This window comes from Anolis carolinensis, chromosome 5 (assembly GCF_035594765.1).
Source record: "Anolis carolinensis isolate JA03-04 chromosome 5, rAnoCar3.1.pri, whole genome shotgun sequence".
Classification (NCBI taxonomy): domain Eukaryota; kingdom Metazoa; phylum Chordata; class Lepidosauria; order Squamata; family Dactyloidae; genus Anolis; species Anolis carolinensis.
The window spans coordinates 201,930,761-201,950,337 of NC_085845.1; the positions used below are offsets into that span (position 1 = coordinate 201,930,761).

At 42.3% G+C, this 19,577-nt stretch overlaps 1 protein-coding gene across 6 annotated transcripts in view; it reads right to left on the minus strand.

The window, feature by feature from the left end:
- Positions 1-19,577, minus strand: part of nrf1 (nuclear respiratory factor 1) — a 74,843-nt gene that overhangs the window by 6,367 nt on the left and 48,899 nt on the right. For 4 of the 6 annotated variants that reach the window (XM_062983364.1, XM_062983363.1, XM_062983367.1 and 1 more), the window contains exon 10: positions 19,284-19,426. In XM_062983364.1, the coding sequence (XP_062839434.1) occupies positions 19,284-19,426 (143 nt within the window). The remainder of the gene's footprint in view (positions 1-19,283; positions 19,427-19,577) is intronic. The other 2 variants (XM_062983366.1, XM_062983368.1) reach the window with 1 other exon arrangement.

Here is a 19,577-nt window from a genome sequence, read left to right on the forward strand (position 1 = left end):
CATTTCAGGAGGGGACTCTCCAGGCAGGACTGCCCGCCCACTGTCTGAAGGTCAACGGCAGCAAAGAACAGGAGGCGCCCGAATGTGACCGGCCCGGCTGTCCTGGCCTCACTCGGCTGTGCAGACAGGAAAGCTTAAGGCTTAGCGCTCTGACCCGCTCGCTCTGTCCAAGGCGCTCCCATCCACAGACTGTGCCCTGTTTGCTCTTTCTTGGGTGATCTTGGTGCATCGGCCTGAATGGGGACAGAGGGAGGAGGAGGAAGGGAGAGGAAAACCTCCCAGGCTTGGAAAAGAGGAAGGGACAAAACCATCCAAGGCAGAGAGAGGCAAGGTTTCACTCTGGTAAAAAAGCCAGCACCCGTTTGCACCTAAATGGTGATGCTGGAAAACTTCTTTCTCCGTGAAAATGTGGCTCCATGAAAATGTTTATTTTTCCAGGGCTAAACTAGGCAACAGGACAGAGAAGATGCTTTTAAAAAGGGTGGAAAGAGGAAGCTTTCAGGTGTGAGAATAAATATAACCCCTTCTCCCAATGCCAAACTTAGATGAACAGTCCTCACTTCCAAAACTGAGATTTTTTTTAAAGAACGTTTTCCTCTGTTAGGAAGAAAAGGTACAGATCTTTATAGGAGAATCCCACTCGGAGTGTATCGATACTGTAGAAATAATAGTTTGACACCATTGCCATGGCTCTACGCTACAGGGTCCTGGGAGTTATAGCTTGGTGACAGACCATCACTCTTTCACCTGCTAACATTGTAAAATTACAACTCCCATGACTCTATCCATATTGTGTAGATGCATCTCTGATCACAACTTACTCCTTCCTTCCGTCCTTCCTTCCGTCCTTCCTTCCTTCAATAATATAACATAATAATAAAACTTTATTTGTATTCCGCCCTATCTCTCCTTCCTTCCTTCCTTCCTTCCATCCATCCATCCATAATATAATATAACGAAACTTTATTTGTATTCCGTCCTATCTCTCCTTCCTTCCTTCCATCCATAATATGTTATAATGAAACTTTATTTGTATTCCGTCCTATCTCTCCTCCCTTCCTCCCTCCCTCCCTCCCTTCCTTCCTTCCTTCCTTCCTTCCTTCCTTCCTTCCTTCCTTCCTTCCTTCCTTCCTTCCTTCCCTGATTCAATTAGCCACTTCCTACATGAAGCTAACCATAGTTTGCCACTTGGGTTTGTGTTTGACTTTCAAACCATGATTCCTCAACTAACCACAGCTGCAAAATAACGGTCATGACAAACATCTCAGCCAGCCTCTATGTCAACTGCTTACTGCATCCATGAAAAAGGACCACTATTACAATTCAAACAATGAAATTGCAACTCTGAAGGGAACTCAGGATGTTTAGCCTGGAGAGAGGAAGACTAAGAGAAGAAAGAATACATGAGAGCCATGTTTAAATATTGGAAAGGATGTCCCATTGAAGAGAAAGCAAGTTTTGGAGTCTGGGATCCATGGAGCAATGGAGCCATGGATCCAATTTGCAAGGAAAGAGATTCCATGTCAACATGAAGAAGACCTTCCTGATGGCCAGAGCTGCTTGACAATGGAATACGCTGCTGCCTGGGAGTCCAGTGAAGTCTCCGCTTTCTCTGGAGGTTTTCAAACAGCAGATGAATAGCCATATTTCAGGAGTGTGTTGTCGAAGGCTTTCATGGCCGGGATCATAGGGTTGTTGCATGTTTTCTGGGCTGTCTGGCCATGTTCCAGAAGTATTCTCTCCTAACGTTTCGCCCACATCTATGGCAGGCATTCTCAGAGGTTGTGAAGAATGGAGAAACTAAGCAAGGAAGGTTTATATATCTGTGGAAGTTCCTGGGTGGGGGTCCAGGAACTTGCTGAGTTCTTCTTCCCCATGGCTCCAAATGGTGAAGGTGTCATCAACATATCTGAACCATATACCCCGTTTCCCCTAAAATAAGAGACATCCCCAGAAAATAAGACCTAGTAGAGGTTTTGCTGAATTGCTAAATATAAGGCCTCCCCCGAAAGTAAGACCTAGCAAAGTTTTTGTTTGGAAGCATGCCCAACGAACAGAACACCAGAGAATGCAGGATTGGTAAATATACATACCATAGATTGTTGTACATAATGGTAGTAACAAGAAATTCTTGATAGGATTCACAGTTTGTCTGGTTATGCTGGTTTATGATGACAACTACTGTACAGTATATAATAAATGCTCATTTTTTGTTCAACAATAAATGCGAATTCTTCTTCACGGAAAAGTAAGACATCCCCTGAAAATAAGACCTAGCGCATCTTTGGGTGCAAAAACTAATATAAGACGCTCTCTTATTTTCAGGGAAACACAGTAGTTGGCTTTTTTGGTGCTGCTTCTAAGCCAACTATATGGTTCAGATATGTTGATGACACCTTCACCATTTGGAGTCATGGGGAAGGAGAACTCAGCAAGTTCCTGGACCTTCTCAACAGCATCCATCCAAACATCCAATTCACCAGGCGCCCCACCCAGGAACTTCGACAGATATATCAAACCTTTGGAGAGTAACTGTCATATCTTTCTTCGGTTATTCCCCTTGATATCTATCCTTTAGACTGTTCCACTATTTTATGTCCCTGTTCCCCGTGGTTTTATTCATATGCCTTTCTCACCCGAGTTTTAACTTAGTGTTCATGTGGCCCGCCCTGGTTTTTATTGCTTTTTCTGAATTTTGGGTTGTAATGTATGTTATTATTTATTGTATTGTTAAATTGTGTTATGATGTGTTGTTTTATATTTTGTTATATGGTATGGTTCTGGGCATGGCCCTATGTAAGCCGCCCCGAGTCCCCGTTGGGGAGATGGTGGCGGGGTATAAATAAATAATAATAATAATAATAATAATAATTATTATTATTATTATTATTATTATTATTATTATTATAATATATAAACCTTCCTTGCTTAGTTTCTCCATACCTCACAACCTCTGAGGATGCCTGCCATAGATGTGGGCGAAATGTCAGGAGAGAATACTTCTGGAACATGGCCAGACAGCCTGGAAAACATACAACTTTTTCACGAGTGCTTTGACCAGGTCTTCCAGCATGGCAGAAGAGAGTTGGACTGGATGGATCTTGCAAACTACAGAATGGTAAGAGTTGGCCGTTGAGGTCTCTTCCAACTCTGTGATTCTATGTCACAAGGCCACGGCAAGAAGTGGCAGTCCGAGGAAGACGGTCAACCTGGCCTCACCCCCCTGGGCGCATGGAAGCCGAAAGCCGTGCGAGACGGAGAGGGAGAAAGAGAGAGAGAGAGAGAGGAGTGGATCTGGCTGCCCTTGGGAGGGACACCATAAGCGCCCCCGGGGATGGTAATCAGGCCCAGGATTGTCACTGAGCTGCATCTGCCTCTCTGATTAGCCTTAATCTAACTGGCACACGTTAATCTAAAGCCCAGGATTTCGGACCCTTTCAATGGTATTAAAGGGAAAATCCCCCGGCTCCCCACGCAGGGAGGGGCTGGTCCCAAGGCGGAAGGATGGAAGGATGGAAGGAAGGGAGGAGACCCAGCACCTCGGGTAGAGTGACCCCCCGTGGACACCCAGGACACGGACGGGCACAACGGCAGGAGCACATCACACGTAGGTAACAAAGTAACGAAGCAACGAAAGAGAGCAGCACCAGCCATGGGGAGACGTAGAGTCATGAAGCTGGAAGAGACTCCAAGGCCCATCCAGTCCACCCTGTTCTGCCAGGTTGGAAGACCCTGCTAAAGCCCTCCCAACAGGTGGCCATCCAGCCTCTGTTGAAAAGCCTCCACTGGACTCCCAGGCAGCAGCATATCCCTCTGCCAAATGTTTCCCATCAGTAAATCATTCCAAATGTTCAAGTGGAATATCTTTTCTGCAATCTGACCAAAGCAGAACAAAGTGGGACTATAGCTTCCCTCAATCTAGACCACTTCATGCTGGTGGCAAACTATTTTAGACTAGAAATTCACGAGACAGTGATTTGAGTTTTATCGGCAAACCGGAGGTTAAACCAACCCCTTATAAGAGATAGGAACACATGAACACTAGGAAGAACTTCCTGATTGTAAGAGATGTTCAGCAGTGGAACTCTCTGCCTCAAGATTATAGTGGAAGCTACCTCCTTGGAGCCTTTTAGGCAGAGGCTGTATGACCATCTGTCAGGGGGGCTTTGATTGTGCTTTTCCTGCATGGCAGAAGGGGGTTAGACTAGAAGACCCATGTGGTATCTTCCAATTCTATTATTCTATGATTCCATGAATGAACTGTAATACAGTAGAGTCTCACTTATCCAATATAAATAGGCCAGAAGAACATTGGATAAGCGAATATGTTGGATAATAAGGAGGGATTAAGGAAAACATCAAATTAGGTTATGCTTTTACAAATTAAGCACCAAAACATCATGTTATACCACAAATTTGACAGAAAAAGTAGTTCAATATACAGTAATGATATGTAGGAATTACTGTATTTACGAACTTGGCACCAAAATATCACGATGTATTGAAGACATTGACTACAAAAAAGCATTGGATAATCCAGAACGTTGGATAAGCGTGTGTTGGATAAGTGAGACTCTACTGTTAACTAAATGTATGGGGGATACAGAATATTTCATGAAAACCATATACAGTAGAGTCTTGCTTATCCAACCTTCACTTATCCAACGTTCTGTATTTTCCAACGCAGTCTGCCTTCACAGGACTGAACTTTTTATGGATTTAACTTCCGACAATGTTATTCATTGTAAATTCATTTTATGCAATTTTATCTTTTTATTCTAGTTAATTTTTTAGCAGTCAAGTGTTTTTGTAGTCAATGTTTTCAACACATTGCAATGCTTTGGTGCTATATTTGTAAATACAGTTATAACTACATAGCGTTACCGTGTATTGAACCGCTTTTTCTGTCGATTGGTTGTAAAACATGATGTTTTGGTGCTTAATTTGTAAAATCATAACATAATTTGACGTTTAATAGGCCTTAATCCCTCCTTCTTATCCAATATTTTCGCGTATCCAACGTTCAGCCGGCCCATTGTATATGCATATAATATTAATAATTAATTTTGTAATACAATATAATACTAATAATACAATATAATAATCTTAATTATATATTACATGTAATATTATTCATAATATTACAATATATAGATATAGTACAATATGGTAATTTATTGCCAGTATTGTGCTATGCTAATAATATAATATTGTGTGTAAATTTAATCACCCTTCGGGGTGAGAAGAGCGGGATATAAATGTATTAAATAAATATTAAATAAGACCACCCTCTCAGTATCCCTGACCTATTTATTTATTTATTGACAACATTTATACCCTGCTCTTCTCACCCAAGAGGACTCAGGGTGGCTTACAACAACTGACAAAATTCAATGCCAAACAAATCAATAAAAACAGCAACACATCTAAAATCATTAACAAAAATCCATAAAATACAATAGTCAAACTTAAAACAGCTAGTTACTTATTACCATTCTTCCAAGGAACCATTGCACATAAACCTAAGTTCAGACCAAGACACAACAGGGGACTCAGCTACACATTCCTGTGGATTATCATCTTGGATTATCCATCAAGTTGCACCTGGGCGACTCCCTAGAGCTCAGTAGAACCAGTGGGGATAATGGGGGAAATGCTACTGTGAAATTTCAGTCTTGAAGAGAACAGGAAGGTTGTCCTTATGCTTCAAGTTCATCCCTTCCATGAGACTGTGAGAGGTCTCCATCCATCAATCGTACCAAGACCAGATTGGAAACCCTGCTAGAAATGGAGGGATAGAAGGAATGTATGAGAGGAGATCCAGAGCGCCAGTTCCAGTGGCATATGTGAAGCCTTTGTTTTCGCGTTCTCCGAAAACAGAGGACGACCATTAAGCAACATTCTAAATCTTCACTGAAGTATCTCATGAGAACAATCACCACTTGGACAAAAAATATAACGTTGAACTGTCCAACTCTTCCAGGGTTCCTTCCAATTATCCTCCAAGGGGCACGTGAGGCAATCATAGGAATGTCACAGGCCCCCTCGGTCTCTTTTCTCCAACAGCAAGGGACCTGGAAGGTAGGGGAGATGTTTATGGACAAGAATGCTCTGTTTTTGAGGAGTTTGGCCAGCAAGACCTCCCAGAAGGTCAGTGCAGCCCCTTAAACCTTGGAAACTGGCCTCACCTGGTTGAGATGAAGTACGGAAGAGAAACATTAAGCTATCCCATTGAAGAGGGGGCCAACTAGGACACAATGGAGCCATGGATTCAAAATTCATGGGAAAATGGTTCCAGCTGAATGTTAGGAAGAATCTTCTGATGGTCAGAGAAGTCTGGCAGAGGAATATGCTGCTTCGGAGAGAGATGGAGTCTCCTTCTCAGGAGGTTTTGAAGCAGAGGTTGGATGGCCATCTTTTGGGAGGGTTTTGATTGTATATTCCTGCTTGACAGAAGGGGGTTGGACTGGATGGTCCTTGGGGTCTCTTCCAACTCTTATGATTCTACATTGTATGCTCAACTCTGGCTATTTGTGATGATTTGCCAGCTAGTTACAAGGTTCTCATATAGAAGTTGCTTCATCCTTGGAGAAAGGCAATGTCCAACCTCCCCTGAAGAAAACCTTATGATGGAACGATCATAAATGAGAGTTGACTTGAAAGCACATGACAACAACAAAATCTAGAAGATGGCTGGGTTTTCAACATGGCGCCGAAATGACTCTATATGAGCAACCATTTCCAACTCGGGACATTTCAGAAGTATTGAGCTTGCACCATCAGGAGGAATGGAAGGAGCCCTGGTTTTGGCTCTGGGTGCAGCTATCACATTGACTTGTGACATTGCATGGTGGGTCAATGGTGGTAGGAAGTCATGCAAATTTGTCACATCTGGAAGACATCTGGAAAACAAACTGCTCTGGCTACAGCTGTGTGCCACAGAAGGGACACAAAAGCGTGGCACTCAGTTGTTCTCAAGGGCATAGAAAAGATCCTTTGTAATGATTGTTTCCTTGTTGAATCATCTTGTGTCACATCTGATGGTTTATGTGTCACATCTGATGGTACTTGTGTGCTCTTAGATGTTGTACTTTGATAGAGCGCATGGACAGATTTCATGTACATTCTTCAAGAGAGTTCTGGTTTTATTAAAATACTATCTCAGGGCCCCGGCAGTGCCCGGGTTATTAGACGAAGGCATTATTTGTTTTGGGATGTTAGGTAATATTACTGAAGTTTGGTCCAGATCTGTCTTAGACTGGGTTCAGGGCTCTCTGGATAAGACTGAACTACAAGTCCCAGATCTGAGGTCAATCACCCCAAAACCAGGCTCATATGCACAGTTGACCATGTTGGGTCTGTGTGCCAAGTTTGGTCCAGATTTGATGTCAGCTGGGTTCAGTGCTTTCTGGATGTAGGTGAACTATAACTCCCCAAATCAAAGTCCATTCCCACAACCCCCTGCAGTATGCTCAATTGGTCACGGGGCTTCTCTGTGCCAAGTCTGGTCCCAGTCCATTGTCGGTGGGGTCACAGTATCAGTGAAGATACTGCAAGTCCCATTATCCATGGCGAGTGTGGTCCAGATCCATCATTGGTTGGGTTAACAGTGCTCTCTGGATGTAGGTCAAGTTCAACTCTTGTCAATCATGGTGAATTCTCCCCAAACCTCTTGTTCAGCTGCTGATCAATTCCTCTGATAACTCTACGCCATAGGAAAGGGCAGGAAAGGGTTAAGGGAGAGGCAGTGGGCGGGGTCATGCAAATTAAGGAACCCTGGGAAAACAGAACATCTTGGGTGAAATTGTTCCCGCAGGAAAGCCTTCCCTTAGGTGATGGGCTGAAGTGTTTGGGGAGGAGATTGGCAGGGTTTGGGCATTATGTTCACGGCGCTCACCATAACCTGCATGTCAGTGGAGGGAGGGCCATGGGGGTCTCCTGCTCAGTGGGAACTAGACCTGTTTGTGGAGGTGGGAGGCTGTCTAAGTGGACACTTTTGCCACATACATACATACATATTTTCACTTTTATTATGTGCATAGATGTATGCCTCCCATTATACCCATTTTATTCTCAAGGTCACACATTTCACATCGCCCTAGAAAGGTCTGCAGATGGTTGACCTCAGGGCCACACAAAGAGTTTTCAGTCTTCTGCTTTACTGGGAAGTAACTTCCGGAGATGGAAAGCAGAAAACACGAGCCACAGGTAAGGATTACGAGGACACAAATGCCCAGGATAAAAGCAGGACAAGCTAGGACGAGTCCAGAGATGGGTGGCCAAAATGATCAAAGCCATGCATTCCTACGAGGAATGGCTGAGGGAGCTGGGGAGGTTTAACTTGAAGAAGAGAAGACCGAGAGTAAGAGATACGCAAGCCATGGTATCCTCACAACCTCTGAGGATGCCTGCCATAGATGTGGGCGAAACGTCAGAAGAGAATACTTCTGGAACAAGGCCAGACAGCCCGGAAAACACACAACAACCCTGTGATCCTGGCCATGAAAGCTCTCGATAACACAAGAGAGCCATGTTTAGATATTGGAAACGAGGCCACATTGCGGAAGAAAGAAAGATTGTTTTCTGCTGCTCTGGAGACGAGGATACAATGGAGGAATAGATTCAATTTGCAGGAAAAGAGATTCCACCTGAACATTAGGAAGAACTTCCTGACCATCGGTGGAAGTCTGATGGAGTCTCTTTCTCTGGAGCAGATGTTGGGTTGCTTGGACTGTGTCTTCCTGAATGGCAGAAGGAGGTTGGAATGGATGTCCTTTGGCGCCTCTTCTGATTCTGTGCTTCCATCTCTCTTCCTCCATACCCTCCCAAACACGGAGGTCACACCAAGAAGAAAAGGGCTGCTTGGAGACAAGGCTCAGGTGATCAACCTTGAGGGTTTAGGGAACACAATTGTTGGTGGCTTGTTCTCCTCTCAGAGTCTGCAGCATCCGTGGGGTGGAAATAGGCCGATTCCTGTAGAAGCTCCCTGCGCAGCAGCTGTTTACTGGCTGTGGATTACCGCACTCACGTGATCCGCTTTCCCAGCAAAGCCAAGCTGTCCCTGGGACGGAGAAGGTCAGTGGGGCTTGGGAGGGAGAGGCAACCAAAAGGGACTCTGGCACGGGCGCTCAGTCCACGGCACCTCCTGCAAGGTGGAGACAGCTCTAGCCAGCCAAGAAAGAACAGGTAGAAAGCTTGCGGATCCCGCTAGATCCCTCTGCCTCCCTCATTCGCAGAGAGGGAGTAGACAAGGGGATCCCTCGCGGAGAAAGGAATGAGGTTATACACACAGATGCGGCCCATAAGCATGCGGTGCGTGCCAACAGCGCCCAGTAATCTTTGCTGGGCCTTTTTCCAATCCCATCGGGCAGGAAATGCCGAGGCCATTTCAGGCGGTGCCGAAAAGCACCGCTGTCGGTAAGGAGCAAATTGGGACAGCTGCCTCGGGTGCCATTTGCGAATGGGTTGTATTAGAAAGGATTGAGTGATAAAATATTTACATCCCAGTGCAGGCCAAAGGGCCAACAGCACAGAGGCGGGAGCCCACTCGCTGAGAGGCTGAGAGGCTTCTGCAAAGGCAGAGAAAGGCCGGCCGCGCATCCGGTTGCTGGAAACTGCCCGTGGCAAAGCGATTGATCAGGAACTCATGGTTCCCCCGTGGAGAAGCTTATGAGAAAGGCCTAAGTGGTGAGACACTTATCCCTTAAAAGATTCTTCACTCACTCACTCACTCCAAATGCAAAGCGGTCAGAGCAAGAGGAGGAGCGTACGTCCATCTCAGGAATAAGGGCCGCTATCTGTTGCACATCTTTAAAGTCCAGCAAGCCATGGCAATGGCCTAGCCTTATGGGTGAGGTCAAGTTTCTAAGTCCTACTGGCCCTCACAAATCCCACAACAACAAACCAGGGATGAGCTTGCAGCACTGCCTAGTTTGGAAGAAGTCAACAATGCCACCAGCCAACAAAAAAATAACAAAGCCAGTGGACCTGATGGGATCCCTGCTGAAATCTTCAAAGAAGGTGGACCTGAGCTGGCCATGGGCTCTGGAAACAAAGCAATGGGAGCCAAACTGAAAGGGTTGGAAGGATATACAACACAGAGGGTTTATCCAAGCATATAAAAGCACCTGAGAAATAAAAGCAAGTGAAGAGATGAGAGAAATGGGGCTTCTGATGTGCATCAAAAGAGATAAAGGGCTGCTATTCAAAGCACACCGTCATGGCAACCTCCTCCTTCCCTGTGGCCCCCAAACCATTCCCTGAAAGGTTAAAAATCACCAAAATTTGCTATAATCGGCTCATGAACATCACAGATGTTGATTCTTTACTTTTCTGACTCTCTGACTTATGAGAGGGGTCCCACACCAATACAGAAGTCCCTAAAACGTGTTATGCTTGTAATTCCAAGAAGGAGTTATCCATTCAGGCTGCGACTGGATTAAAGCAGTTTTGTGCATCCCAAGGAATCCTGAAATTTGTAGTTCGGTAGTTCTGATGGGGGCCTCCAGTGGCGCAGCATGTTAAAGTGCTGAGCTGCTGAACTTGCAGACTGAAAGGTTGCAGGTTCGAATCCGTGGAGCGAAGTGAGCGCCCGCTGTTAGCTCCAGCTTCTTCCAGCCTAGCAGGGGACTCAGGGAGATTTACAAGTATATATACATACAATATATTATATTATATGACTATATTGCAATATTATTAGTAATATTGCATGTAATTACAATTATAATAGTGAATTATAATTATTACATTGTATTACATCATAATATTATTAATATTCCATGTATATACAATATATTATATTAGTATAGTATAGTATAATATTATATATATATATATATATATATATATATATAATTATATTATTATATATTATTATTATTAAAATGTGGTATAGCAGGATGTCTCTCCCACAGAAACAAAGTTTTTGCAGTTTTATATACCTTTCCCATGTTTTTTTATGATAGAACCAATTAAGAAATGACACTTATAATCCAGGAACAAAAATTGTGTTACACAGTGTAATGCACAAACTGCAGAAAACCTTTCTTCTAAATGGACATGTTTTTAGTATTCACAAAATTTTAATGCTGGGATTTTGCAAAAATTCTTCTCCATCCTATTCTTTCAGGGCCTAAACTATGCACCAAAACACTCAAGATAGACATTTTGAGCTGGAAAATTGGGGACCGAAAGGGAAACTTTCATTGTTATTAGTGCTGAAAGCTCTCGATTCCTTTCCAACCGATCCATAGACAGAAATAAAACTCTTTCCCTTGACCTCCAGCAGCTCCACTCTCAGCGCAAATAGCTGCCATTATCCTTTCTTCTCCTCTGAGCAGCAACCAGAGACTGAGAGGCTAATGCATTATAGATGAACCTCCCAAACTGTCCTGCCTGGCCGGCCGGCTGGCTGCCAAAGGAGCCGAATTCACAAAATGCAAACCCCATTGAAGGCTGCCTTTTCAGCAAAGGGAGATTTCCCTTCCCGGATTCTCGCTCAGAGATGCAGCACTCCATCGCTGGGCTTTTTAGGAAGGACATACCTGGCACATTGCAGGAGGTTTTGAAAGTCTTTGGTACAAAGAGCCAGGATATAAAGTGGCCCTAAGGATTCAACATTGCAGTGAAATATGACATCATATGTACTCAAAGATAAACCAAGTTTTTCAGCCCTTTTTTTTGAGCTGAAAAAGCCTCCCTCGGCTTATAATGGGGTCAAGGCGGCAACAGAACCGGGAGGCCATTACTTGCAATATATGATATATTTCTCTCTTACCCTCCCTTATCAGTGTGTTTTCAAAGCCTCCCTCGCTCTTAACCAAGGGAATGTTTTGAGAAGGGAAAGACGCCCTTGCAAGACAGGAAGAAGAAAAATATATATCCATCTATATATATAAAAGAGTGATGGCATCACGGCGACCCACAAAACAACAAAACTACAGTCCCCCCAACCTCGAAATTTGACAACACAACCCATCATCCACGCCTCTAGGTTGATACAACAAAAAGAAAAGAAAAATAATGTCCTAATTAGAGAGAGAGGAATAATTGCTTTTATCCAATTGCTGCCAGTTAGAAGGCTAAGCTCCTCCAACTTGGTCTCCTAACAACCCAATAAAAATAATAAAAAACACTAAAAAAATTAATACAAAAAATACTATAATAACAGAAAATAACTAAAAATAATACAAGAAAATAATAAAATATAATAAATAAAAATAAAACTTACAATAAAATTAATTTAAAAAATGCAAATAACGTCAAATAAAAATTACACAACAATTTTTAACCAATACCACCACCACTTTGCCACAGCAACGCGTGGCCGGGCACAGCTAGTTAATCTTATAAAAGTATATTCCCCTGAAATATTTGTTAAACTCTCCTACAGATATATAGGCATTAACCCCCTGCATGCATTTGCAATCCCTATGTACCGTATATACTCGAGTATAAGCCGACCCAAATATAAGCCGAGGCACCTAATTTTACCACAAAAAAACTGGGAATACATTGACTCCAGTATAAGCCGCGGGTGGTCAATTTCAGAAATAAAAATAGATACCAATAAAATTACATTAATTGAGTCATCAGTAGGTTTAATGTTTTTGAATATTTACATAAAGCTCAAATTTAAGATAAGACTGTCCAACTCTGAACAAATCATTATTCTCATCTTCTTCAATGTAAATGTGCTTATGTATCCTTTTAATAATAATAGAATGAAATAATACATGTAACAATAATAATAAATACAGGAAAATAATACAAGTAATAATAAATAGAGTAAAATAATAAATGCAGTAATAATAATAAGATCAGAGTGAAATAATAAATGTATTATTATTAATAATAAAAATAGAGTAAAATAAATGAAATAGTAGCACCAATAATAGAGAAAAATAATAAATGCAATAATACCAATAATAATAGAGAAAAATAATAAATGTACCATATATTCTCGAGTATAAGCTGACCCAAATATAAGCCAACCAGGACCCTCACCTGAGTATAAGCCAAGGGGGGCTTTTTCAGTCTTAAAAAAGGGCTGAAAAACTAGGCTTATACTCCAGTATATACAGTACTTATATGTATCTATCTATCTATCTATCTATCTATCTATATACATTAATTTTATATATGAATTTTCCCTTCATACGTTTGCAGGTCCTTGCAAATCCTATATACATATAGATCCATGTACCTGTATATCTGTATCCATATAAGTACATTATTTAACCTATTGATGCCTCAATTAATGTAATATTATTGGTACCTATTTTTATTTTGAAATTTACCAGTAGCTGCTTCATTTCCCACCCTCAGCTTATACTCGGGTTAATACGTTATCTCAGTTTAGATGCCTCGGCTTATATTCGGGTTGGCTTATACTCGAGTATATACAGTGCATTTTATTGAATCTTTTAAATCATTAAGAGTTTATATGATGTTTTCTGCAAGTTGTAATGTAAACTTATTTTGTTCTTTATATGTATTTGTACTTTGCTGCATTTCGTATGTTGTCCCACTACTGAGTGCTTTTGTGAGTCACCCCAAGTCCCTTCAGGGAGATGGTGGCGGGATATAGTTTTTATTTTATTTTATTTTATTTTATTTTATTTATTTATAGATAGATAGATAGATAGATAGATAGATAGATAGAGAGAGAGTGAGGGGTTCATAGGTTAGCCTTTCTGCTGTTAGTCAATGTTGTTATTGTTTAAATGAGTGTGAACTTGTTTGTTTTACTTTTGGGCTGAAGCATTTATGATCTGTTAGTAGTAGCTAGAATCATTTAAGTAGGGCTTATTTTAAAGAAAAAAAAGTACAACCTCACAATCTATTTGCTTCTTCTATCATTGCTGTTATGAATTGTGGGAGTTGAAGCCCAAAACACTTGGAGGGCCAAAGTTGGCCCAGGCCTGCTGTATCATGATTTTTTCCCCTAATTAAAATAAAAGGTCCCTGGTTCAGTGTCTTCTTGTCTGTAGTGAACGAAGCCTCGTTTTAACAACCGAGCCAACCTTGTAGTAAGGAGCAGTTGCTGATCAGAGTAGAGAGACCAGGACTAGAAGAGCCAACTTACAGGATTGCACACTCAGAAAATGGTTGGAGGAAAAGCACTCAGAGAGGAGGAAACCTAGCCCTTCGGCCCCCAGAAACAGCCCCCAAAGACTAATCTCCTTTGGAAGGTCCCTGTCTGCAGGAGACCAAAATGGCTCGTGGCTCCTTCTCCTATTTGTTGGCACAAGACGCGAGAGAGAGCATATTGCAGGGGCAGTGAGCACCGGAGGCCAGCCATCTCTTCCTTTAAACGCAACACTAATGCCTTGTAATCAGCTTTAATTTTTAAACAGCCCACCCCCCGTCCCCCCGCCCCTTCTGTCGATCCATCTCCCTGCTTGATTCAGGCCACACGGAAGGCAAAGCGGACCCGCGTTCCCTCTGCAAATGCCCCGACAGCTGGAGGGTCAGGCTCAGCGCCCGGCTGGCCCTTAATGGAGAGGATGTCAGGACTCCCAGCAGGGAAGGAAGGAAGGAGCGAAGGAACGAAGGAAGGAGGGAGAGGAGAGCAGCAGGGACACAGAAGGGAGATGGAAGACAACAGGGACAACGTATGGAAAATGTGTGTCAATCGAGAGCTCTTCACAGGAGTACCAGGGTCAGAACTAGAAGAGACCCCAAGGGGCATCCAGTCCATCTCCCGGCCAGGCAGGAATATTTATTTATTTATTTATTTGCAGTATTTATATTCCGCCCTTCTTTCCCACCCCGAAGGGGACTCAGGGCAGATTACAATGAACACATATATGGTAAACATTCATTGCCAACAGACAGACAACATACATTAGACAGATTCAGAGGCATTTTTAACATTTTTCCAGCTTCACGATTCCGGCCACAGGGGGAGCTGTTGCTTCAACGTCCAGTAGTGGCTGTACTTCCGCATTCCTTTCCTCATGTTTTGCTGGCAGTTTTATGGTGTTGTAAATTAGCCTCCCACATAAAGCGTCCCTAAATTTCCCTAATTGACAGGTGCAACTGTCTTTCGGGGCTGCATAGGTCAACAGCAAGCCGGGGCTATTAATGGTCAGAGGCTTAACCCGACCCGGGCTTCGAACTCATGACCTCTCGGTCAGTAGTGATTTATAGCAGCTGGTTACTAGCCAGCTGCACCACAGCCTGGCCCAATACACCATCAAAGCCCTCCCAGCCTCTGCTTCAAGACCTCCAGAGAAGGAGGCTTCATCAGACTCCCAGGCAGCAGCTTTAACCATCAATAAATTGGGTTGTTGTATGTTTTCCAGGCCGTATGGCCATGTTCCAGAAGTATTCTCTCCTGACGTTTCGCTCACATCTATGGCAGGCATCCTCAGAGGTTGTGAAGTCTGTTGGAAACTAGGCAAGTGGGGTTCATATATGTATAATGTCCCAGGTGGGAGAAAGAACTCTTGTCAGTTGGAGGCCAGTGTGAATGTTGTAGTTAACCACCTTAATTAGCATTGAATAGCTTCATCTCCTGGCTTCTTTGTTCAGAGTTCTTAGCTGCCCCTGGTTCCCATGTCTGGAACTCCTCTATTTTAGAGTGTTGCTTCTTATTTACTGTTCTGATTTTTGAGTTTTTTAGTACAGTAGAGTCTCACTAATCCAACATAAATGGGCCGGCAGAACGTTGGATAAGCGAATATGTTGCATAATAAGGAGGGATTAAGGAAAAGCCTATTAAACATCAAATTAGGTTATGATTTTACAAATTAAGCACCAAAACATCATGTTATACAACAAATTTGACAGAAAAAGTAGTTCAATACACAGTAATGCTATGTAGTAATTACTGTATTTACAAATTTAGCACCAAAATATCACGATGTTTTGAAAATATTGACTACAAAAATGCGTTGGATAATCCAGAACGGATAAGCGAGTGTTGGATAAGTGAGACTCTACTGTACTGGTAGCCAGATTTTGTTCATTTTCATTGTTTCCTCCTTTCTGTTGAAGTTGTCCACATGCTTGTGAATTTCAATGGCTTCTCTGTGTAGTCTGACATTATAGTTGTTGGAGTGGTCAAACATTTCTGTGTTCTCAAATAACATACTGTGTCCAGGTTGGTTCATCATGTGCTCTGCTATGGCTGATTTCTCTGGTTGATTGAACAAAGGATGCCCCCAGGCAGGAAGAAGCCACAAGATGAAGCTATTCAATGCTAATTAAGGTGGTTAACTACAACATTCACACTGGCCTCCAACTGACAAGAGTTCTTCTCTAACCCTGGACTTTCCACAGATATATATAAACCTTCGTTGCTTAGTTTCTCCATACCTCACAATCTCTGAGGATGCCGTCCTGAGTCGCCTTCGGGGTGAGAAGGGCGGGATATCAATGTCGCTAATAAATAATAAATAAATAATAGGAGTCTGATAAGCTTCCTTCTCTGGAGGTTTCGAAGCAGAGGCTGGATGGCCATCTGTTGGGAGTGCTTTGCTTGTACAGTATTTTCTTGCCTGGCAGAAGGGGGCTGGACTGGATGGCCCCTGGGGTCTCTTCTATTCACAACAGCTAATGCTATGGTTCTAAGATGAGAAGGATACATTAGAGCAGTGGTCCCCAAACTAAGGCCCGGGGGCCGAATGCGGCCCTCCAAGGTAATTTACCTGGCCCTCGCCCTCATTTATAATATAATATTTTTATATCAGTTTTCATAATACAATATATTGTATATACATATAATATTGATAATAATATTATCATTTTATACAATACAATACTAACAATAATATCATATAATAATATTAATTATATGTTATATATTACGTATAATATTACAGTATAGTAGTATAGTTCAATATAGTATAATGCTAAAATTGTGTTATGCTAATAATATAATATATTGTATGTACATACAGCTGCTCTCAGTTCCTTTTGGGGTGAGAAGGGTGGGATATAAATGTAGTAAATAAATGTAGTAAATGAATAAATAAATAATTTTGGACTTAGGCTCGCCCAAAGTCTGAAATGACTTATAAATATAAATGTAATAAATAAATGTAGTAAATGAATAAATAACTAATTTTGGACTTAGGCTCGCCCAAAGTCTGAAATGACGTGAAGACACACAACAACAACAATCCTAATTAACCTGACTATCTCACTGGCCAGAAGCAGGCCCACACTTCCTATTGAAATCCTGATAGGTTTATGTTGGTTAAAATTATTTTCATTTTTAAATATTGTATTGTTATTTCATTGTTATTGTTGTTGCTTTGCACTACAAATAAGATATGTGCTGTGTGCATAGGATTTTTTTTTCCCCAAATGATAATTTGGCCCCTCAACAGTCTGAAGGATTATAGATCGGCCCTCTGCTTTAAAAGTTTGAGGACCCCTGCATTAGAGGATAGGTGGATGGATGGTTAACAAGCGCATTTGTTTATATCTAGGGCAGAATGAATTAGCTGGCTAATTCCATAGCCTGCTAAGACTCTGCCACCTCCCATCAAGTCTTATTTTGCAGGCAACAGGACCAATCGCATCCTTTCCCCCTTAATCTTCTATGCCGAGCCAAACTCCCAAGGCCTCTTTGAATGGCTAGGCTGCAAGGCTGGGCATAACCAAGCAAATCCTTCCTCGCAAGCTGGGGGGAGGAATAATCTGGGAGGTTGTGGAAGGCAAATGCCTTGCCCCAAAATAGGAATTTAGAAACTGCAACCGATGCGGGGTCGTCCAGCAGCGTGCAACGCCCCTCGGTCAGGCTGGTGGAGGTCAGGAAGGATAATACGGCCCCAAGTCCCTTGACATGTCTCCAAAGAGCAAAAAGATCCGCCCGTTACGTAAGAACGCTAAAAATGGCAGTGCACTTTCAAGAACACTTCCACAGCTTAGCGAGAGGAAGGGAGAGTTCATGCTGCCAGAAGTTAAACGATAAAAGTGCTGTTCCTAGACAGACAAGGCATCTTTGGGCATATGGGCAAATTTTGGCCCTCCAGGAGTTTTGGACTTCAACTCCCACAATTCCTAACAGCCGGTAGGCTGTTAGGAATTGTGGGAGTTGAAGTCCAAAACTCCTGGAGGGCTGAAGTCTGCCAATGCCTGCAAGTCTACCTGATTCATTTTGAGTCTGAAGTCAAGACAGATTTAGTTGACTGTTGTGTTCCTTCATGTCAATGCTCAAATCACTACCCCGTTTCCCCTAAAATAAGACATCCCCAGAAAATAAGACCTAGCAAAGTTTTTGTTTGGAAGCATGCCCGCCAAACAGAACACCAGAGCATGCAGGTTCAGGAAATGTATGTACCATAGATTGTTGTATATGAAAATAGTGGTAGTAACAAGAAATTCTTGATAAGATTCACAGTTTGTTTGGTTATGCTGGTTTATGATGACAACTACTGTACAGTATATAATAAATGTTCATTTTTTGTTCAACAATAAATGCGAATTCTTCTTCATGGAAAAATAAAACATCCCCTGAAAATAATACCTAGAGTATCTTTGGGAGCAAAAATTAATATAAGACACTGTCTTATTTTCGGGGAAACACGGTACATCCCCATGGACTCTGTTCGATGGATCAAATATTAGTCAAACACTGTTAAGTATAACTGTCAATTAAAAATCGCAATACTGCTAAAGTTTTAAAAAGCAATTAAATCAACAATTATATTGAAAGATAAAAATCCCAGCACATCCCATCAAAAGACCCTTCTGCCCTAATGACTTAACACAAGTCATGACTTAAGATACAGGCCTGCCACGAGGAGAGGCAGGTAAGAAATAAAATTATTATTATTATTATTATTATTATTATTATTATTATTATTATTATTAAAGAAAAAGGGAAGACAGTAGGAAGGAGGGGCAAGCATACCATCGGTAGGAGTGATTTTCACAGCCAAGGAGTGGCTATTGAGAAGGCCCTCTCCCAAGGCATCATCGGATAGAGCTGTTACGATGATGAGATAGAGACCCCTTCCACACAGATATAAAAAATCCACATTGAACTGGGTTATATGGTAGTATGGACTCAGATAACCCAGTGCAAAGCAGATATTGTGGATTATCTGGCTTTATATTCTGACTTATAGGGCTGTGTGGAAGAACCAGAAAGAAAACCATAGCCAAAGATCTTAAAACTCAGGCAGGTTCAAATAGATGTAGTCTGTCGGACAGTTTGGATCCAGTAATGTAGGGCTTTAAAGATCTCCATGTGAATTTTGTCCCCCATTTTCCAGACCCCCCAAAATTTTTATATATAAAACAGGAAATTCAAGAAATGGAATTACCTATCTGTGTCTGCCTACCGTTCGCATCTTGGACCCCAGTGAGCGCGCCGACGGCTGCCGCGGTCTCGCCGGACAAGACGATCTGGCCTCCGCCTTGAAGGGTGGCCTCCGCCAGAGTGGCTACGGCATGGGCAGCGGCTTCACTGCGAGATACAAGGAGGGAGAGGAAGGGGCTCGTCAAAAAGGGGAACGTATGCAAATATCCAAAGAATTTCACAACAGAATATATACTGCTTCAACACCAGAGATATTTTTTGTTGGGATGAGCAAATGATGTCATGGTTTTATTTCAAA